The following is a 24,526-nucleotide window of genomic DNA, read 5'->3' on the forward strand; positions in this document are numbered from 1 at the left end:
GAGACGTAACTGGAAAATATTTCGAATGCTCGACCGATGGCTTCGTATTCAGCAATGCGATCGCTATTCGGTCTACGTGCCAATCGTCGTCCGCGTGCTGCGCCGGACCCGCCCAAAAACTAATTCAATTTATCCTGGTGAGCATTGCCAAAAGTTCATTCTAATCGAGTCGAATTCGTTGTCGAGCGAATGATGTTGGCGGTAAAAACCTGATATCGCCACCTGAATTTCTTAGACGATTCATGGCCCTTGTTATTCGATGTTCGAAAGAAGTCACCGTCATGTTTCTCGATCATTAACCCTTTTGATGTATTACCGCGAATCAAACAGCTACTACACGTAAAAAGTACAACGATACTAGTGACAGAGGAAATGAAATATGGAAATGTAAGTGGTATTGATAGCACGGTAATCGGACACGTGTTTACCGACTTTGTAATCAATTTAAACGATGACGATACTTATATTTAGGACCAAGTATGAATATCTAGAAACTATCCCTATCTAGACGATTAAATCAGCACTAGATGAGCTTAACGTAAAATTATTAACTGAGTTGTTTGATTCGTGAAAACTTACTACGATAACAGGAATAATTATGAAATTAAAGCAAGACATTTACTTTTTCTCTGTAATCGTTCTGTAATCCTTCGGACTGGAAACAAACGTCAGATATAAATAAGGAAACATAGTTAAAGAAAAATTGATATCTATCACCATTAAGATAGAAAAATCGACCGCAAGAACCATCGTGAAAATATGTACACCTTTCCTTCGCCTTCTTTTCCCTAAAGCAGAAAACACATCCATAAAACATTCGCCATAATTCCCAGCACGATCCTTGAACTAAAACCCAGTTAGAACTCGCTCGAGTGACTCGATAACGCGTCGAGTTCAACATCGAGCATCGATCACGCATGCATACAACACTCAGCTACAGAAATACAAGAATAATGGAACGTGAGAACAACGGCAGGCCCTTTGACACGGACCAAGACACCGACCGATCATTTCTTTCTAATTTTATTACTTCTTAAAGGCGAAACGGCGTGACACCCGCGAGGCTGATTAATGCACTGCGAAGAAATGTTTCGCAACAATTAACAACGGGTCCCGGTCCCCTCTTTCAGCACGTTGAAAGATCACGACTGTTAAAACTCGACTTCGCCAATGTGCCCATTCGTGGACATTAATAGTATTCAGGATTCTTATTGCACGGTCTGCATCATTTTGCCATCCTGGGAACGTGTCTTTCTTTAGGAGAATAATTAATCTTGAACAGACAATTATTACTTTCTTATGCAATCGTCGTTATGAAGAAATTATGAAAGGCAGGGAGAAGAATTGATTTTTCTTCTCCACCTCTTTTTCACTTTCGCTAGTCTGTTGGATAAGAACGAAAATTTGAACGTATCTATCGTGACTGTTCTAATCGAATTGCTTAAATAGACGGTGAAATATTTATTTTCATTTTATGCTTGAAATAATCAACTAAGATTTTTGACCAATACAACATTGTTTGTAATATCGTGCTCGATATTATTTGGCTTAATAACTATAATTAACGTTAATAACGTGCGATGCACGTCTTCTCGTTTTACAATTGAATGATTACAGCTACCATCTCAAAATAATAGTAATTTTATAATTCAACTTCATGACATCAGATGTACGAAAAAGTTTTCGTCATTTTCCAAGCGTTTGTGCATAATTATTTTTACTTGATATAACCTCCTGTCTCGTTCTGCAATTTTTCGGTCGGTATTGATCTATCTGAAACGTCGACTTCATGATCGGTTGGTGACAATAACCTCGCAAAGAAACGGCGCGAGGTGAAAAGTTCTTGCGCACGCGGCGTATTCTTCGGATTTGACACCGACAGATTACCGTTTATTCAGGTCGATGCAGCGCTCTTTAGTCGGACAGCACTTTCGAAATGTTGCAGATAAACGAAATGTCATTTTTTCGCGACGAAGCTCGAGAAAGTCATACGAAATGAGGGAAAATATTTCGAACATTATTTTGTGAAGCACACGTGTAATTATGTATAAATAAAAGAAAATTGTAAAAAGAAGGACTAAAACTTGTTCATGCACCCAATAGAAACGTTTCAAAACTAACGACAGTTGTATCTCACGTACTGTACAAAATGTTAAATAATAAATCCGTGTCTGAAATCTCTTCAATCAGGAAAAAAATGAAAGGACACGCGAAGCTTCATCGATTTTACCAGTTGAATACGATATATATAAAGGAAGGAAAAATAACGTTGGAAAGGAAGCACGTAAAGACATTCTTCGACAAACATAAATCTTTAAATGCTGTTGTTCTATCCTGCAGATTCAGTCCCGTGTTCTTTCCATGGTAGCTTCCGCAACCTCTAGCTCTCATTAGTAGCACAGAACGCGAAAAAAATTAACGACGCTCGGAAATTTGGAGCGACTCCCGCGCGATCGTGCAAGAAACTTAATGTACAGTATAGTCCCCTGCGGAGGACCGACGATTTCTAACAGGCAACCGACTCGAAACGAAGGCGATCCTGCCATTAGCAGCGGCGGTAGACAAAGGTCTGACAAGTTTATGGCATTTCCGACAGATTTATTTCCTGCACCTCGGTAGCCGCCCCTTCCAATCGCAGATATTCGCGATATCTAACTTTAGAAAGGACTGTCTAGAAGAAAATAAAACCTCGTGGTTTGCTTTCTAAACTTTCTTCCTTTTCTCGATAGATTATAATTTTATTATAATATGCGATAGCTGTTTCCATTACTAGTCCTATCTGCTGGTTCCTACTTCTATCTAATTCTGTATACTAATCACGGAGTGAAAATGATGTATTAGGTAATAAATTTATTACAATAAATAGGAAGAAAAAGAGAGAGAGAGATGCAATTTGGTAGCTAATTTTTCAGGTTTTATTAAATTTTAATTTAATGTAACTTTTAATTAAGTCTTCGTGAAATATCCATCAAGATGCGTCGAATAAAAGACTCTCAGCATTGGTCGAAGAAGATCCGGTTGTTTCTCGATGGGAAACCTTACAACAGGTTCGAGGCAAATGTGTTAATTGCAAAACTTGTAATCCGTCGGGAGTCAATGTGTAAATTTTACGACTTTTAATTTAGCACGAGTCAACGTGTGAATTATGGAGCTCGTAACTCGTACCGGGATAACTTGTAAAGCATAAAATTCGTATCTGTTCCAAATCGATATCCTTAATATAACGTAATGTCGTTTCTTTCGCGTATGGCCAATACATCCGTTGACAAGCTAAATACATATACACGTTGATAAATCACAATTCACAGTTACAAAAATCGTATATTATCAACAGCTGACTTATCCTCGATCAAGAACATGTGATTTTATTCTCAGTATTTCTTTCGTTGTAAAATATTCTCGCACTTACCCCGTGTTGGACGCTGTAACGACATCTTGCCGCGTGGCCGGAGCACACACATCTTCCGCCAATGTTGATTTCTTTAATCGAGTAAAACGCGCGTCTTTTGTCCGCGATCGTCTCTCCACTGCGTCGAAGACCCTGAAGCCGAAGCCGTACGTATCTGGCCTGCGTGAATTCCTGAAGGGTCGTGCTGTGATTCAGGGCACCAGGTCTACCGTTCACCAGGTGAGTATGGATCTAAAAGGAGATATCGTTGATTGAATATATACAGAACAAAATTATTCCTTAATTTAGGCACATTATGGTTTATCGAAAAGTTTGAGTTTATTAAAATTTCTAGAGATCTTTCAATTCAATCAAGTTGGGAAATCAATCAAATGGTTAATATTTTGTCGAAAGAGTAGTTTAATATCTTTGATATTTAATTATATTACAAGCAGCTATATGCTTTAATTAGCAGTTACTTTTATCAAATAACGGGAGTTGTACCTAAAATTATTTCAATGAATTTTAAATTCAAGTACTTTCTTGTTTTATATTTAGACTTGGTGATATAACTTTGTCTTATAAAACATACGAAACTTCCGAGTTTTAGTATTCGCAAGTTCCATTAAAATCTAAGACGAATAATCCTGATTATGTTTTACGTTGTGTACGAACACGAGGAAGACGCAAAGTAACGCAAAGAAAATTACGATAACATCCCATCTATAAAATCTAGATCAGATGTAGATCCATAAAATTTTCTACAAAAATGTTCTGTAGAAATAAGAAAGATATCCAATTTGTTCCCGTATTACGAACGGATCGACGTAAACTACCTGCAGAAACGACATCGGCAATCGATAATAAGAAATACAAACGTTTGATTACAGCACTAAATCTAAGAGAACGCTGAAATCGAAGGAGTAAATCATTTGTGAATGGTGCCGCGCGTTAAGTAGAAAACGAGTTCCATAAATGGCATTCCGCGGCTCCTAATATGGAACAATTACATGGATTCCAGGATAGACGCGCCTACACTTTCCTATACCTAATTTTTTTCGAACATTTTTTCACCTGGTTACATGATTTAGTACGTAATATTTCGTGTAAGAATCCTTCATATCGCTTTATCACTAAATACATTTAATCAATCAAAATCCTCCATAATCAAATTAAATTTGCAATTTTTCATTTATAATTAATTCTCCATTTAAAGCTTTCGTTTATCGCAAAGATTCGCGTAACCTCCGAAACTCCCAGATTCCTCGAACGATTACTCTACAAACGATCATTTCACAGAAATCAACTAATACAGAGTGACTACAGAAAGTATTCGCACATAGCCTTATTTGCCAATGAAGTGATCTATTTTATCGAATTCTACATTTCATTTTCGTAGTATGATATTTCTATAGTCGTATGAAAGCTTAATATAACCAAGTTTAATATACGTGAACTTAATTAGCATGTTGAGTGGCAAGTCTATACACAACACACTTTAGTGTTCGAATTGTTACCTTTCTATATTTTTCAATGATCTGATCGAAGCTTTTCAACAATCTTTGTACTTTTGTCATTTATTTTTTGAAGCAAATCAAGCGAAGAAAATTGAAAACAATTTCTTTATAAAATATAAGAATCGTAGAAATTCTTCCATTACTATGTTATTATCACAATTGCACTGTATTTGTAGGAAATTTGAAAGTGCAAGATGGCATAGAATGTACAATACAAGAAATATATAAAATTTCCAGAGTATAGATTTCTATGGTGCCCGGTAATTAAACAATTTTCCACCGAGCTTCTACCTCTTTAATTATATTCTCCATAACACGAATTGTGTAGAAAATCCGGATTCTAGCTGTGATAAATGCAGTGCTCGTACAAATACTTTTCACAGCCACTGTAGATAAAAAATCAACCAACGATTCTCTTCGAAAGTCAACTAAGATCCATCCAACATCGTCCACATTTTCTTAAATTGAACAATGATTCCTTCGAAATTGTGACAGCTGTTTCTCCCATGACGTACACCGTTCAGCCGATTCGCTGTTCCTCGCTTTCCGATTTTTTTCCTGGTCGATCCGTAGCCGCGTACAGAAGCGTAAAACTGGCAACCCCCCATAGGAGGTGCGTACGTGATAGCCCCATATAAGGCAAGCATACACCATACATGGCCGGAATGTAGGGATCGCCGTTTTTGTATCATCGATTCGTTCTCCCTTTCCCTCTCTTTCCACCATCGATCTCGCTGTCCTCTTCCTTTTCTCAACCACCTTCCAGTTTGCACAAAACCGATCTCGTGCGCACCGCCTCGTGCACGGCTGTAAGCTCTAATTATCCGTTTGCTCTTCCGAGAAGTTTGCTAATTCCCCTCCAGATAGATGCTTCTCGCATTTTCACATCTGTTATAAGTTTTCCGACAATGAAATTGAACTGCTGCGTACACGGAAAGGGAGAATTTTTGGCCGATGAATAATCGGGGATTTTTATACATTTATAGGAAATTTGAAAGCACATTGGACAGAATGCATACGATAGGTATGAGATTTGCCTCTCAATCGATATCGTATTATGACGTTACCCTAATGGAGAAATTTGACGCTGCAAAGTTAATGCTATTGTAGTTCTGTAGAAATTTTAGAGAAACTCTCTGTCGTTTTGACAACACATCCCTACAGTTTCGCTATGTGTAACATAACTATAAGGTTTCCCTTCCACATTTAAACGAATGGTTAATAAAATTTTACATTAAAATAGTTATTACAGCTTTACATGTCTCAAGTTACGAATTACAAGTGCTGATAAATTCTTTTGTACCATAGTAACAAATTTAATCGTTTGTAAATGTAACGAATGTTTACAATTTATAACTTGTCAAATGTCAGTTCGTTAATATTATTACAAATTACGAACCAGCTATCCTACTTAAGGCAAAACGGTGAAACAATTAAATAACAGAAGTTTACAGTTTACAACTTGTCAAATGCTAGATCGTAAATATTACTATTTGGCAAATTATCGTGCAAGATTGCAGAAAGAACTTACAATTCCAACTCTAATCAGCAAAAACAGTCGCACGCTATGAACCAGTCTCATTGAGAAAGTAACGAAGTGTCACCTGTAACGAGCAACGATCGACCAATTTCACCTGGTAAACGTTCCATTTCTACCAGACCGTTCCAATCGCGCTGAAATTACTCTATAACTTAAGGTCGAGTGTATAATTCGATCGAGAAGATACTGAGGGAGAAAAAGTCTGCGAGTTCAGCGGAAATGCCTTGGAAGAAATGTTTCCCCCAAGCAGCCAAGCAAGCACTCGTATTGCTCGTCAAAGCGTCAGCCGACTAATCATCCAATCATGTAATTACACCAGCGATTGCATGGGACGAACGATAATTAATGATCTGGCTCTGGACAGCTACCGCGTTAACACGGAAATAACAGCCGATTTCGCGCGTAAATAATTACACACCTTTGTTTCTCGACGAAACGATCGACGATCGTGAAATTTAATCTATTTTTTATCTGATTGTTTTTTTCCTAATCGAGGTTTCTGATAATAGAGTAGAGTCGATATACAGTGAGAGACAATTTAAATTAATCAAACATTAATAGACATTACTGTGTACAAAAGTATTTGTACAGTTGGAATACGTACAGAAGAAATATTTTCAATGTTATTAAAGTAATCAACGTACATAAATAAAAATAAATTTGTTATCGAGAACATAAAAGAAACTTATCTAAAGTATTATTTCCAATTAATCAATTTTTAACAATTTTTATCGAGTATCTTTATATTCATTTGTAAAGGAAAAATATTTATTCGCTGGGTGGTATAAGATTCGTTCACAGTACATAGCCAAAAATACGAATAAAGATAGTAGCGCCCTTACCTCTCCGTTTTCCATAGGAGTCTGCCTGGAAAAGACACTGGTGCATATCACATCGTCGTCCCCGATGTAAATAGGTTTTCCGGTAACAGGCGGCACAGAGTACCGCGTCCAACATTCTTCATCGCTTGGTGCGTAATACTGCCACGGTTGGAAATTTTCGCCATCGATAGATTTCTCCAAAATCCATGCGGCCGGCCTTGGTGAATTTGCTGCCTTCACAATTACGTACTCTATTTGATACACCTGGACAGATATATTAGATATTATATTCATTTATTCCCAATAAAATATATTTATATAATATATATTTCCTAACAATTTATAATGCAGCAAGATCGCCATAAAGATTTTAAGGTCAAGACTGTTACACCAATAAATTAAATATTTCTAAACTTCGATACTTTCTAGCACGAGGATATCAAAAAATTGCATCAAAATGCAAAATATTTTAATCGTTTAACGTGGTGTTTCGTCTTTCAGAGAGAATCGCCAATGGTACACAGAATGCCTACGATATGCCGAGCCATTTCATTTCGGTGTGTAATAGCGGAAAGGGAGTTAGAGGACAGAGAACCATAGATACCCTGCAGTTTGCCAGAATCCCTGCGGAGTCTGGTGAATTTTCTACTGGATAATTAATTTCAAGCACGCAGGAATAGTATGGAATAATCCACGTGGCTGAATTACTCACGATCCATCTGGCTGTGCCACGTTTCTGGCTGTGCCACGTTTCCCGCGGTGCTAACAAATAACAATTCGCGATCGTCGTTCGCGTTACTCCACAGGATATACGAATCTTGTTATTTTGTTAGAAAATAGTGTTTCCTGTAGCAATGTTTGCAAAGAAAGCGACATGTTTTATTGTGTTCGAATTAAAACACTATTACTAGTTATGACAGTACCAATTTGAATATCTGCACTTTCTCCTCGTACATCCTAACCATTCTAATCTTATACGTCTGAACCACTATACTCTCGCAGTCACATTCAAGATTTAAGTCAAGATTTACCAAGTTGAATTCATCCGATTCAGTATAAGAACTGAGTATAATTATTTGAAACGAGGTATGGAATTATTGACAACTTCTTATACAATATTTCTTAACTCCTTAAGGACCGAAATATTTTGCAAAAATTGATAGATTTAGTAACCGATTAACATACCCAATAACGCATCATGTTTAAAACAGAAAAAAAGATATTTTAGACAAAATCAGCTCTCTGAAAATTATAAAATTTCGCAATACTATTAATTCGTTCATACGCAGAGCGATAGGATGAGAAATTGTGAGACGAATATTCGATGTTTTCTGGGAGGAGAAATGTCTTTATAAAGCACATTGTATATTTAGATTTTTACAATTAATTTTTATGTATCACTTATGGTGTACAAACGGAAACATGGTATAATGCATAAGAGTGTGCTGCAATCTTTACAACGATGCCTCGATTCTTTACGGATCTTTTTTGTCAGTCTTTCGCGAACGCACAACAGATTGCCTGCAAAGATTTCCTTTGATGGTAGTTAGCGGAATAAAATCTGCCAAGTGCCGCCCAGTAAGCCTCGTTGGAACTGGTACGCGAATATTTTTAGTTTTGTATAAATTCAACCGACAAAGTAGGAGCGTGTTAACACGAGATGAAGGAAGGTAGACAGAAATTTGAAAGCCTGTTAACACGTGTATGGTCGTTAAGTAGTTAAATGGAAAAAACGTTTTACGAAGATGGAGATGTTAAACAGCCACTGGATGAGTGTTTCGCTTTCAAGGACGAATCCTTTTACCACAAAGAAATACACAAGCTGTCATTAAGATGGAAAAAAGTTGCAAATGATAATGGAAATTATACAGCGAATTAACGAGTAATAAACAGTACGATGAATTACAATATTCTTTTACTCGGTAAACGAGTCTCCATAAAGACAAAAACTAGCAGCCACCCAACTTTTCTCATTCTTTTAATAATTTGTCGAATGGAACAGTAACTCACGAGGGCTATCGCGTCTCGACGGTGGACGTTGTGTCGTCGAGCAGACACGCGTCGCCCTGTTTCGTCGGGTTAACAAGACAGGAGTCCCTCATTCTCTCGTCGGGTCCGTCTTTGTCGTTGTCGTTGTCCTCGTTGTGTCGTCGTTACGCTGGCATTGTGAGGCCAGACCGACGCCCACTTTCGGACCATAAAGACAGATCGCATGTCCGCGATACCGGCGGGGTCCGCTTCCTTCTAAGGACTTCGTCCGGGACGCTCGATCCGAATCCCGAGGAAGCGGACTTCAATTATCCGATCCTCTTGCTCGGTCTGTGCATGTAGCAGATCCTTCCAACTAGTCGAATCATGGAAATCTGCTCGTTAATATTGAAGCCGAGGCAGCCTGTTTTAAATCAGACCTTCGTTGCTTCCTTTAGTTTCAGTTTTTAAAAACATTAGAAGATTTCTATGAGAATTAGAGATTTCTGGACTGGAACGCTTTACATTGATACGCGCTGATCGTAAAGTACGATCTGACAATGTAGATGCAGCTTTTTCAATGAATTGACCAATCAAATTCTTTCAATCGTATTAAAGACTGTCAAAATATACCTTGACCGATCCCTTGCAGACGTAGTTTTTGAAATATCGAAAAGTTTGTGGAGATGCGAAGTGGGCGTGGAATTGGCGAAGCTTTCTACGCCGGAGTTAGACGACCATGAGATTTACTGTTGAGACTTGGGTGTTTATTTGAATGTAGATTAATGTTTCTACCTATCTGTACGTATACGCCTTGCGTATATAATACGTTATAATTGATTACTAACCATCGAAAGGGCTAACACGATTTAATACAACAACGAAACGCATCGATCAAGAGTCTGCCACGCCACAAAATCGTTTTTAAATCCATTTACGAAGCGATCCAACCGCGTCGTCGGTATTTACGGACGCAACGTGCGCGTCCCGAAATCTCACAACGAACTTACGAAGAAGACGAAGCAGAAGCGAAGAGGAAAAGTACGACACACACAGCACGGCGTGCAAACGTTCCGAAGGCTAAATATTTACACTGGCTGCACGTGTTCGTCTGCTTCTTCGACTCTGCTATCAGCATCGCGTGCCTCGTCATGGGGTAGGTCGTGTAGAAGCCGACAGTGTATTCGGAGTTCAAGGTTGACGCTTTCTATACAAGCAACCGGGGTATATATTGGATTTTCTTCGCCATCTCGGATGTCGACGGACGTCGGTGAACGCGGAGAAAACAAACATGATTCTACGCTGTCGTTTCGATTCGAATGAAACGACATTCGGTGTTTTACGGATGACAGTCGTTGTTGCTCAACCATTTCGCTGTTCGTCAAAATAACCAACATTGCTCGAAATATTTCGCGCTCCTTATTGTAATTCGATTCAATCGAATTTGCATTAAAAAGAGAGGGACAGAAATATACGTATTAATTAAGATCAGTACGATCGCAAAATACCAGAAAACTTTCATCGAGATATCTAACGAAATAAATTTTTCTACTTTGATATTTGACGTGTCAATTGAGGAAAGAAAGAACCTCTCTTTGCAGAGCGAAATTTGTTTATCAGCCATGCAAATAACAAAAACGATAAATACATCGTGATATATTCTTACAGAAGAATGCAGAAAATTTGTCGAGAATCGATAATGGAGGACTTCATGAAGTCATCAAGTAAGCACTTTAATTTTCAACGGATCGTGTGAAAAAAGTGCTTCGAACCGGTCTTCTCGGTTCAAGGGCCAGCACGTTTATCTTCGATGGGTTTGCCTCAGTGTAAATAGTAGTAAGCTCGATTGGATGACCCTGCAAGAAAACACGTCAAGGGCTGTATGCTTAACGCACCCTATCCAACGCGACCTTTCCACAGCGCACTACCATGAAGACTTCGATTATGTTGCACTCACAGCTTCATAGAAGCACTTCGCTCAGATTGCGTCGAACACGCCAGTATATAAAATTATTCTTTATTATCTTCTACTTTCCTCCAGAACATTTGCGGTAAAAATTGATTAAAAAGGGGGGGGGGAGGAATATAATAGGTTGTATTATATTCACAAAAAATATATAAATTACATAGGACTAGTACAATTATTGTTCGTGTTTTAATAATGAAGTAGTCTAAAATAAACTTGAAACTCATTAATCTTTGAATTAACTTTGAACAAAGATGTAGCAAAAATAATGTTAGAAGAGATACATGCTTATTTTTATGGGAATTTAAAGTGCACTACCTTTTAAAGATTTTCTAAATTTCTTTGGAGTTGGCAGCTTCAGAATATGTAGGTAACAACGTTGAAACGTTTATCGGATATGAATCTTCAAAATTACAAGAATGAAATATCATTTTTATTTCATCCTTGTTTCCCAGAATCCATAACTTTCGCCAACATCATACGTTTAATAAATGTAACTCTCTTATGATTTTTCAAATCGCTTCTCGCTTCTCCCGAGGAACTCGTTTAAATTGTGTCATCTTTGAAGTGCATACGCGATACTTTCATAGCTTTGTAACCAGGAAATAAATCCTATACGAGAATTATATGTTCATTTAGCGTATCTGATAGAACTTATATCAATAACGAACGTATCAAACATTAGCTAATCTAGAACACAAATTCTTTTCAAAAAGTTCGACATTTCCGGAATGCCTCGTAAAACTTACGGTCAAACGCGTGGAAAGGGTTCGACCAAAGGAGGAAAGAAGTGGTTGTGATCGGTTCGAAGAAAATTAAAAGTGACTACGACCGCAAAAGTCACGCTCGATCTCGCTTCAAGCATCCGAGAAACACGATTTTTTTGTTAGGCTGCCAGAGGAAGAGCGGAATTCTCGTGGTCCGAAGAAGCGGGCACCACGTCCAAGGGAAGGCTCCCACGATCGGGTCGACGACTAGTCGCCTTCGTTCGAGCTCGAACACATCGGCGCAGCCTTGTAAGGATACGGCCGGTATTAGCATCGAATGACAGAAATGGCTTTATAGTGGAAGCTCAGGAGATGAAGAAAGTCAATAATGACCGGATCGGCGTCGGGCCGTGAGTCGGCGATCAGACTCGATCCTTCGCTAAGAACGCGTGTAGATCGAGCCAGATTGCGTTGTAATGGAAGAGATTTTATCGTCGATTGTACGGTTATACAGGTGTACTGGGAAGTCTCAAGCTACGGCTCACCGTTGCGATCGAGATTATGTTTCGGTCGGACATGGAGCATCGCGAATGCTGCTCACAATTGTATTTTATAGGAAATGTTCCTTAAATTTGCTTGTAACTGGTATTTTATGAAGTTACTTTGAATGAATTTCTATATGAAATTTGGTAGGTGCAAATTTTACGTTTACGTATAAAACATAAATATTCAATATGGATGATAGTTTAATATCGCTATATACGAACTATCTTATTTATTGCTACTTACAATATCTAAAACGGAGACAAGCCAATTTAGGAAATTTGTAACTCTTTAGAAATTTGATAAAATGATCAAAATTAGAGATTTCCTTGTCATATAGAAAATTTCATTAACTCAAACTCTGTATGGACTGATACTTTTCGCAAACAGATATTCCTATTTAATTACAAACGACACCTCTTATAAAACAAGTTACAAAGTACTCAATTTCGAGGAATAAGAGAATCTTGTCTATTGTACCACGAATCTCAACGACTCTTAAAAAAATGTTTTCTGACACTATAATTTTTCGCCACATACGCATCCACACGCTTTTAAAGCATTTGTGTGTAAATGCAATGTTCGCGTACAAAATTAACCGCAGTCCAATTACGACCTCAAATGATACACAAATTGCATTTTGACTCGGAGGTCGCATCTTCTCGGAACAATTTACGACACGAAGATTACCCTGAGAATTAGTCAAGCAGTCGTCAGAGAGACACCATATGGTAGCTAATTAGATCCGCGGAACTGTTTACAATTAACCACGTCGTACAGAGCGGCATGCAGTGGACAGAAATGGAAATAATCATTGCTCGAGTTTGATCGTATTATTCGATGATATCATTGGTCTATATGTAATACAAACGCAAGCGATAATTTCCCAAAAATCTAAAGATGATTAGAAAAAATCGTTCGTCATTCATTGTATATTCTGGTTTGTCAATTTTTGTGAAACAATGTTTGTAAATATGGAGTAAATATGGAGAATTTGAGAAAAGATACGTAAAATTTTAATTTCCTATTTAAAAATTTCTCTCTTCCTATAAAAAGCAATTTAAAAAAAAGATTTAAAACATCCTGTAATTTTGATTGTTCCGTGTTAAGAAGGTATTGTATTACGTTGTTATATAATTTTTCTCTCCTACAAAGTGCTTGTTTTTAGTGGAATCCATTCGTAATCGTGATTTGGTTGAGGAGTGGTTTTCTGACCACACTTATTGCGAGGAAATTTTAAAAGTTACACAAAATTATTTTTGAGGTGAAATGATATTTGTCAAATATGCTTATTTTTTATAAGAGAAGCAGTACGAAGGACAAGAAGCTAACAAATTAAATTTGATAATTAAGTCGATACAAGAACAATTTTCGTCTACCACAAAACGAAATTGCTAATCGAGTTATATATCCAAAATTTGTATTGATTTCATTAAGATCAAACCATCATATATAATGAGCATATGTTTAAACTCTGTGTAGACAACAAATGTTGTCACGATTCAACATTTCCATCCGCTTTATGATGCAGTTTATGATCGTCATTTCGCGTTTCAGTGGGTAATGTTTGCACCCTATGCTCGAATCGCTCCATAATCGCAATCACGAGTGCCATCAATCGTCTAATTTCATTCGTATAAATATTTTCTGGTCAATGACACAGCCGTAAAGGGTTCGTACCGTTCAAACCGTAAGTGTCATTTTTATTATCCTCATTTCAGCACGATAAATATAAATCTAAAACACATCTAAAAGTCAACTGTGTTCTTTTTGGTTGACAAAGTGCCTCCACTTCCGAATTCGCAGACTGTGAGCTCTCAAATTGTCCGCGACTGGCCGCGTAAATCATGCCAATATCTAAATACACTAATTATAGGTGGCGGAACCGAGGAACTTTCTTAGCACCTTGTTCAAATCCATCGCGTTGAGTATTCTTAAAGCTCACGACGATATTTTTACAATCGCAATAAATCTTATAGAATGATCGTGCGAAACTATAAATTTTATTCGTTAACCTGATAAACGAACCTACTAATAAAATTTCTATACTTGGCGTCATATCATATTAAAAACCTTTGGCTGAAAGCTTCACGTAAAATTATATTTCCTACAATGTTCAATCGTAATTGTATCGAATCTTGGATCGATTTTCTTCTTTTACTTTACTTGGCACGTTGAATATTTTTAACCGTTTAATACAAATTTTATTACTTCGAATTTTCATTCTTTCTTTAATAATTTCCTTCCATTTTTGATAGGAATACAAGTTTTTAAAGAAATAACGCGATCGAGAACGCTTCGTGTTGAATTAACAAAATAAATAATACGACGCTGATATGCTAGGCAAGAAAACATTAAAAAATAAATCGAAAAATTATCGACAACTTTCGAACGATCACTTTAATCGTAATACGTTTTACGATGATCAAAGTGTATTGAAATTGATGGATTACGCTTTGATTAATATTATTTTCAATAAAGCTAGAGATATTGAAAGTGTTATGAAAAATTCAACTATCTCGTCTGTAACGACCTAATATTCCACATCATAAATTACACATCACAAATATTATTATCTTCGGCGGTTGGCTCTTTGACGGAAAACTGCATGCGCGTCTATGCTTGGAACGTTCCTCGTCGTTGGCAATTTCATCGGTAACTTACAAAGAGAGATGAACTGCCGCATCATTCCGACCATTCATTCGTTTTCTACGCCCCTGTACTTTTGTTTTCACGCGCCGGATGATATAACGCTAAAGTAAATTGCACACTCTATTCTCGGTGTAGGGCAGATATTCTGAATACATAAGCAATCGCTATTTTCTGACCGCGTGAACACGCTCGTGCAAAGGGTAAGCCGAAAGGAGCAAAAAGTCTTATGCCGATAATGCACTGGCAATTTTCAGCCGAGAAATTCCCGTGAGCTATCCTGAATCTGTAATTTGTATTTATATTTCCAAAGTACAATGAAGCAATTTTCACACTTTCCTTTGTACTTCCTGTTGTTTTTTTTATTTAGAACTTCCCTTCGAGAAGGGAAAGTCCTTTTTTGTCTAAAGATTTTGTAAAGAAAGCTATGCAAAGATTTTAATAATGACAGAAAATACATTTCATATTTATACATTGCACGATTATTATAGAGCAAAGATCATCGTATTCTTCTGTGTAAGTATATTATAATTTTAAATAAAAATTTTGTTGGGAAAAAAGAAGATTCAAATTGTTTAATGAAAGAGAGAAAACAAGTGTACATGATTTTGTAATTTACTTCGCACACTTGACATTTCGTGTTAATTGCGATACACCGAAGGAAAATTTTTGAGAAGAATATAAGAGTGCCTTTAGATTATCAATACATGTATTTTCTATATTTCAAGATTCTCAATTAAAAGGATCAATACTGTCAATGCAATATTTTCAATATTTATTGAGAAATTGAATCTTCGTCGAGAACTTTGAAATATTAACAACATTATTGATCGTCCAGGGACACTCTAAGTAAAAGAACGAATGTTATAATTTTGTAGTAGATAGCAGTACAGATGTATAAGTAGTACCGTTATATGTGAAAGAAACGTAGCAAAAATACTTAAAAATCCCTAAAAATAAATTCAGTTACCATAACAAAACAATTTGGTGCAAGGCTTTTGCGCAACGCTGTACATTCCAATTTGAAATGTGCATTACTATTACTATACTAAGAGTCTAGGAAGGCATTTTCGACGAGAAGAAACCACGGACGATTCCTTGAAAACCAAAGCGTCCAAGAATTCTAATAACGACAAGCGTCGCCCTTTCTTCGATGAAACCCCGACCCTGAGGAACGAGTCTCGGCCACGCAAAGAGGAGCACTTCAAGCCTTACCGGCTCCAGGAACCGTCTGTCCGGTAAACTTTCTTGCCGCTGCACCTCGCTGCACCCCATTTACGGACCTTGCAAGATAGCGCACAATGCCAATTTATTAGTGGTGCCCCTTAGCCTCGCTTCAACGGGGGTCTTACGGTCTTGCGACGCGCCCATAAAGGGATGCCCGACACCATCGCTCGTAAGAAACACTGGAAACGATACACGTTTACCACGACCCGCTTCTTTCCACTTTCGAAAATTTCCGACCGAAATCTGCGGATTTTTGGTTCGATGTGGATCATACAATTTTGAATATTAGGGAGGAAGTTTCTTTGTGGAATCAGCTAATGTTATTGAAAAATATGAGTTATCGTAGGTATTGAAATAGCAATTAAATTGAAAGTAGGGAAAGTGACTGATGGATTTTTAGGTAGCTGGAATAATAGTTTGTGTTGGACTGACTGGTACGTATCAAAATACTGTTTCGAAAAATTTTGTGGAAATTGAATTTTTATTCTTTAATTTTTTAGGATATATGTATCGAAGTATGGATATTTTTCTTGAAACGAAGAGCAATCGTTTATGCAAATTTTAAAGCAAAATATGCTAATATATTAATGTAGGTATATACTTCGCCCGGATTTCTTCATTGAAGCATGATAAAATATCAGGATTTTCTTTTAGTCTTTTTTACAAAAAGTTAATTAGAAATTATGTTTTACATCTTTCGTAATACTCATACCACGTTCTTTCTCCAATGCTCAAAGTTATTAGAAGATAAAACGAAATAAGAGATAGAAATAAACATATTGTTCCAATTGATAGCCAATTACGTATATATGTAAATAGATTTGCTTTATCTTGAAACGTATTAAGCATAGCTAAGTATATATATTGGTTACATATTACGATTTAAGATACGCTAAATATGGAATGCTGATAAATGTTTCAAAAAAAGCGACGTTATCTAACTGACAAGAGAATGTGTTAATAGAATTTCATATTTCTAATTTAGATAACATTTCGCTTTAATGTTTGGCTATGTACATGAGAGCAGTATATTAATACTGAAAGTTTGCACAACTGTCGTTCGTAATGATTTTTTATATTGAACATGCAAATAGAATGAGTGAACTTAATATAACTTTGCGTTTCAATTAATTTTCATGCTTGTAATAACCCAATATTTAATAAGATACAAACTCAATTTTCATTCATCTCCTGCAAACATCACTTAATATTTTCATTTTTCTCACAATATAATATATGATTTATTCACCGAAATACAAGAAATAAAAACATCTTATATCCATTTCAATTATTGATCCAAGAAGGTTCTTAATTCAGAGAGGACACGCTATGAACGCATTAAAAAGGATAAACTCTAAATTATACGTTTCATACGACTTAAAACTATAAATTAAATTGCGCATAAAAACCGAAACAAGTTTTATTTCATGTAACAGAGAAACATTCAAATTCGCAAAACATAATTTCATACCAGATTATCACATCCTAAACATCAATGCTAATCGTTAATAATTACTTTGTAGTGTTTCGAAGATAGAAATCACGATGTTATCACAAATGTATATACCTATTTAAAAAGAAAATTCCATTTACTCCTTTTTCCTTCTCCAGTCTTGTTCTTCGGTTGCTAGCCTTAACAAAAATGATTACAATCTCGCACAAACCCTTCGGACGACCAGCTGGATACAACGCGATACAAATAGTAGGTAGCGCTGGTAAACGATCGCACGACGCTTATTGTCGGCGACACGCGTGAAACGTTCGCGTGGAGTTGAGCGGACACGCGTATAAAGCCACGTTTCGCGGAGGTGTCGCTTCTCCAGATGCTATCGCGGATAACAACGTGACGCGAGATCTGTTTACGATACAACCTTTCTAGCTCTTCTGCCAACTCTCGCCCCTTGCCTTCTTCTTCCTCTTCTTCTTCTTCTTGTTCCGTGTGGTACAAGCACGCGGAACGGAGCCTGAAGAACGTTTATCACGAGTGGCGGTACATCGTTGGAAACTACGTTCAAGATGAAAAGTAATTCTTATTTCAATCCAAGTTCCAGGTTATTTTTGAATATCTGGATTCCATATTGATACGATTTCTGACTTGTGTAATCCGAGTAATGGCTCCATTTTATCGTGTAAGTCCGACAGTATTCTTGGATATTTTACCTTTTCGAGACAGACTTTTTGCGACAATAAACGAATTCGAATAAAGTCGAATTTGAGAGAAATTTTAGGTTAAGCGTAATTTTAAAATGGGATATAAGATCTTATTTAAGGATATTTAATTATTATATAAATATAACATTATAACGAATATTTAAATTACTAACGTCGATGCGATACGATTTTTAGGTTGAAACTCGTTAAATTAAATTTTACGTACGATACCCAAATCGTAGTTAAATTTAAAACAACGTTTCGAGTCGATGTATTCAAGCGTTTTCGTAATCCATCGAATAAACGTGGAAAAACTTCGATCACAACAAGAAAGAAAAAAGGAAGAACATCGACGATGTAGCAAACCGCAAGATCTCGTAACCTTATATTCAACCAGAAATCCTCGTCGTCGAAACTGACGTCTAGCCGACATGAGCCTCATAATCGGATTATGTCGTCTCGTGTTACCTTAAATCCATCTGCAATTAATACGTCCACCTTCTATATTGGTAACACGATATCGCTCTAAGTCTGGTTGTTTTACGCGCACGTACATGCGTCCAGTGAATCGAAAGGTGGTAGCCTGCGATTCCCATCAAAACAAGGTGTGTAACAAGTAAATCGTACAGAAAGTGCAATGAACTATTTCCATTTTTAATTAAAGATTCCTAGACTCGTTACCTGCGAAAGAACCTTTGCAACCTTCCTCAAGATCACGATCTGTCAATTGAAGATCGATAACTCCATCAGAAAATGGATAAAACGATTTATCGAAGTTTGTCAGAGATTTCCAAGTAGCGAATTGTCGAGACCTTTTGGGTTCTCCATAACGCGTTGATCCGCGTTTACCATGAAACCCGCGGACGCAAAATCGACGAGCGGACTCCGCGCGGTCTGCCACGGAAATTCCACGTCCTGGTCTCTTGCCAACGTGATCTTGGCTTGGACCTGGTTTTGCGATGGCACCATTGCCAAAAGTAATTCGCGTGAACCGCAAACGCACGCACGATTCTAAACGTTAACAAGAAATCTTGGCGAGTATGTATGCATTTACAGCTACGTATGTGAGTGGCGAAATTAGCCTGGACACGAGGAAGTGCCCGCGTCTCGATCCGATATAAACTTCCGTCGAATAGGAGACCAAACGGCGGGTCCCACTTAGGATCATTAATCTTTTGCAGTGCTCCTCTGAGCGCGTGTACAGGAGCGAACAGTGTAGTGCGTTACGCAACAGTATCCGGAAAACTGTTCGCCATTCAGTTCTATATCCTTTTCATTCTCTCGTTTGTGACAGAATGTTGTTTCTTCTTCTATAATTTGTTCATAATTTAATCTACATATGTGTAAATATGTGGATATTTTAGTCCATCTCTATTAACAATACATGAATGACTATATTGTTAATCAGATCTTAAAACCAATGTATAAATAAATAAAATAAATGAATGAAATACATGAGTGATAAATTAATGATAAAAAACAATATTGACTATCCTTTTGTGGAATCAACAAATATATATATATATATATATATATATATATATATATATATATATATATATATATCGTATGACATATAAATTATTCGTTTAAAATTAAATATACGACTCGTCAAAGTATCATTGATAAGATCACGACATTCTTTATTATTTTGTAGGAAATTAAAAGATATTTTTGCAAACATATGTAACATGTTAACATATATTAATAATTATATTTTTGTGGTAATATATATTATGTGGTAATATATATATATATATGTGGTATTATATATTTGTGTGCAATAAAAAAAAAAAGAAAATACAAAATGATGGACTCAACCTAGTTCCCTATAGTCTCTACACCCAAGACAACTCTCATAAACTCTTCCATAAATCATACTTTCCAATTTCATATTTTACACACATCGCAACCCTTTCATATATCTTCCATACTGTTAGCTCGTTATGCTCGTATGTAGTTAAACGTATTTAACAACTCTGTCCATTGTATCACGTTGATCCTCTTCAAAGAGTCGAATACTTGTAGCAAACGAGAAAATCATTTAAACGATCTCTTAATTACTCGGCTTTCTGTGGGCCATTCGAGTTAACAAACAATGCCAAAAATCATGCTTGTTACAGGATATACGAGCCAAGCCGGGCGCAAGAACTTTAAAGGGTCGTTTACGTTGCCGGTTAATTATCAATCGTGACGCTGTTTAATTTATTGTATGTATTGTGCATGGCATAAAGGGGGTGCAAGGCCTTTTCAGCCGTTTCACGGGCCGCGGCTGTTCGTTACCAGCGAAATCGCCTTCATCACCCGAGAAAGTCCAAAGAAACGTATTATCTCGGGCTTTGGGTGGTCCTGGGCAGTCGATTTTACGACTCGATTCGCTTTCACGAGAATTTTGCGACTGGAACACAGGCACGCTTCCTCGTCAGCCGTTACCAGGACCACGGCCGATGAAATCGTCAATTTACCGACGATGTTTCGTTATTTTTAACTGTTAATTGCTTGCCTCCTTAAACGTCCTCGTATCGGATATAATTTCCTCTCGTTCGTTATTTAGGAGTTTTATAATTGGAATTCTGGTCTTTTAAATTTCGACGAGTGAAGTTTGTCGGATGTTAAAGGCTACGAAGAATTCGTGTTTCAGAATTCATGTGAAATAATGAAATTCTAACAACTTTATCATAGTACTTCTTAATATTCAACAAACACGCCACCAGTATTTTTATCCAGGAAACGTGTGTCTTTCTCTATTGCGTCTTGCAGCGAACGAAAAAATACATTTGAACACGTCTTCGGCTGATCTTGGACTCCAAAAACGTGATGACATCGTGAGACAATATTAGAATATGTAAACTGGTGTTTACCTTATATTGTACGGTATATTCATACATTTATATTTGTGATATAGCAAGATACTCATTGTACCCTGACTCTTTCTCGGCAAAAAATTCAGAGGTACCTCGATTACGCTCCCACCAAGAGATTCAATCGATCTTCGCACCAGAATCAGCATTTCGAGCGAAAAGGATGTTCCACTCCTGTGGATCTCTCCAAGCGTTCATCTCTTTTTTTCGTGCCGTTCCCTGGCTCGAGGAACCACGCCGTGAATACTTGTACGAACGATCGGCTCGGTGCCGGAGGAACCGAAAGTATGCAGGTACCGTGTACAACCTGCGCGGGTAAATACCTGCTCCAGTATACCTGCGGCGCGACACAAGGCCTCCTCCATAAACGGTCCGCTATGTACTGCATTTATTCTTTGTTAGCCGTCTCTCTCTAGCGTTGCTTTATCGTGCATCCATGCTGCAAACCCTCGCGCCTTCGATTACAGCGAAAACGAATAATATCTCGTCTGCCTCGATATACATTAACAACATGTTGATTCGCGATGCAAATGTGTACTTCGTGATATTTCCTTCTTTGTCTTTTTGGTTTACGTTTTGGAGATATATCAAATCTTGGTAGTAATGAGGCACAAGGTTGAGGACACTTATCATTTACATTGATTTTATTTAGTTAATTGTACATATATACAGGGTATCATGAAGAATATTCTGTAGAAGTTTTATCAAAATATGCTGAGAATTGACGAAATTATAGTTGACATTGCAAGAAGCGCGCTATGTCAAACTTGATAGAAAATGTGCTGCGTAATTTTTCAAGAATACCTGCAAGGAATATTTCCGGCGATTTTCGATGCTGTACACACGTGCTATATCGGATACGACCATTTCTGAATTTAAACGTTTCTCTTGCTTTTATTCGTTGATTTTTACTAAATCTCTTTTCATGACGAATCGTAATTCTTAAATTCATCAGTTTTCCCAGATTTATTTTTCTAATAGAAAATTTTTATTTCTAGCATAAGAGAACCAAACACGAATTGAAAGATTTACAAAAATAAGCTCCGAGGCAGCTGCGATATTTAAATTGTGTTTATTGGAAATAGATTTCTTAGGGTAACTAAATTAGGCGTACATGAGTGTAATGCTCGATTCGGTATCAGCTAACGTGCTGTCGCGCTCACAACGATGTTGAAAAAGAATTCGTTTTTTTGAATGATTTTTATATTTGATTGGTCACGCGAGGTCACCATACCATATTGAAGAAACCAATCTCAAATGCAATTCACCGCGTGTTCCTATATGGATTACAAGATAGTATCGTTGGAAAACTGCATAACACGTTCGACGGAGCACGAAAGCGCTTCGGCTCGCTTGCCTTCGAGCGATTAAAAGACGAAGGAAACGGCGCGAACAGGTCGAACGTCAGGTGAAATAATCGCCTCGTGACGTCGTGGCTGCACCCTCTCATTCTCCCGTTCCAATGCAATTATTTAATGCAACAGAACCGTTTACGTTCCCTGTGTCGTGTGCATCGTGGAAACCAGTTTAAAAATAACCAGAAGCCGTGTGGTGCGGTATGAGCTTAATTGCCGTGAAGTCGCTTGATCGTGTGTACATGCGCGACGTAGCAGGTATAGATCAAGTTAACACGTTGACTGCCACGCGAATTTTATATATTCCGTCCTGGGAGCCGCAATAGATTCGAATATACTACACGTACTAACATTTAATTTCTCCAAGATACTATGCTGTGTTCGCTTATTTTCTTCTGACAATGTCATCTACATCATTAACATCCTTGAAGATTTTTTTAGTCCATCGAATTTATCTGATTTTAATCGCTAAAAAAAGTTTAGTAAAGCGTATCATCGACGTTTATGGCGGTCAACGTATCAAACAGGGGAACGTACGATGGAAATTGTAACGCGAGCGATTCTTTTCTTGAGAAATGGACAAATGAAAATTTGGATCAGGACAAATGTGGACAAATCATGGAACAGTCACATCCCACTTACAAATCAATGAAAAATGTTCATGCAGGTGCTGATGACAAATTTCTTTTCAGATGGTCATCATCTTATTTCGAAGAATATACAAACGAACGTTTTCATTGGACAAATGTGGATAAACGAATACTGTTCGTTTTTTACTTCGCACTTGACGATGCCAATTTCACAAACCTTCTTTTAACACCTATCGTGAATAAACGGTAGATGTGCAATAAGAGGACCTGTATTTGCGGTTTTCCGTTCTTCATTCCGTAAATCCATTTACTCGTATAACTGAACTGTCGAAACTTCGTGAATGTTCATTTCATTGTATCACGTACTGCCATTGCACTTTCTTTGGTTAACTTTTCGTTGAACCTGCAAGATGCTCAACCGGCAAGCATCGCGTTTACCAGTCCGTCATCAAAGCTGAAGGATTAGTTCCGGCCGATTCATCAGCGTCGAACCGTTTTCACCTGGACAAGTGGAAACTGGTCACGATCCTGCGCAAATATCAAGGCAACGTGCGCATATTCACGCGCGAGTTCATCCACATAAACGATCCTAATGCCCATTATAAATCAGTGTAGCCTCGAATTATACATATTTAGAGATGCAATATATCCAGTCAAGAAAAGTTTCTTTTATTACAACCGATAGGTATGTCTTCCCCGAAGCAGTCTTTCGGCTGGTGAACCAGAAGATTCTATTGATTTATCGCCAAGCAGCTCGCGCCCTCGATTTTCTCACATTTTCAAGCTCTGCGGCCGGTCACGAAGTCGTTACCATCTCTCGATACCGGTTAATTTTTTCGTGGTTTTCTTTCGCAGTTTCCGCCTCTCTGTTCGCGCCTGTAAGAAGTTTCACCGACGAAAACGGTGGTCCAAAGTGGGTGGCGAGTTACTTCCTGGGAAACAGCCCTTCCCCCATGGGTTATTACGGGAAAGAACGCAGCTCATCGAACAGGAATTTATGGCGGCCTCGAACGCGCTAATTGGACAGCTGTTATGGTGGCCGGCAAACGTAGCGCGTCCGCTTTGAACTTTTCCGGACACCTGACAAATTTTTGTGAATCTCGCACACAGGGTTAATTGTGCGCGGCGCTGTTTAAAGCTGTCCGAGCTTTCTTAAGATCACATCAGTTGTTCATGTGGTATTTTCTCCTCGTTTTTATGCACAGAGTATATCAACGTCGTTTTGTGGAAAACAGGAGACACT

At 37.5% G+C, this 24,526-nt stretch overlaps 1 protein-coding gene across 2 annotated transcripts in view; it reads right to left on the reverse strand.

Moving 5' to 3' along the window:
* Window positions 1-24,526, reverse strand: part of LOC132910725 (laminin subunit alpha lam-3) — a 195,805-nt gene that overhangs the window by 119,422 nt on the left and 51,857 nt on the right. For both annotated transcript variants that reach the window (XM_060966630.1, XM_060966629.1), the window contains exons 3-4: window positions 7,288-7,530; window positions 3,410-3,640 (exon numbers count right to left, since the gene is read on the reverse strand). In XM_060966630.1, coding sequence (XP_060822613.1) covers window positions 3,410-3,640; window positions 7,288-7,530 — 474 coding nt within the window. The remainder of the gene's footprint in view (window positions 1-3,409; window positions 3,641-7,287; window positions 7,531-24,526) is intronic.

This window comes from Bombus pascuorum, chromosome 9, assembly GCF_905332965.1.
Source record: "Bombus pascuorum chromosome 9, iyBomPasc1.1, whole genome shotgun sequence".
NCBI classification, from domain to species: domain Eukaryota; kingdom Metazoa; phylum Arthropoda; class Insecta; order Hymenoptera; family Apidae; genus Bombus; species Bombus pascuorum.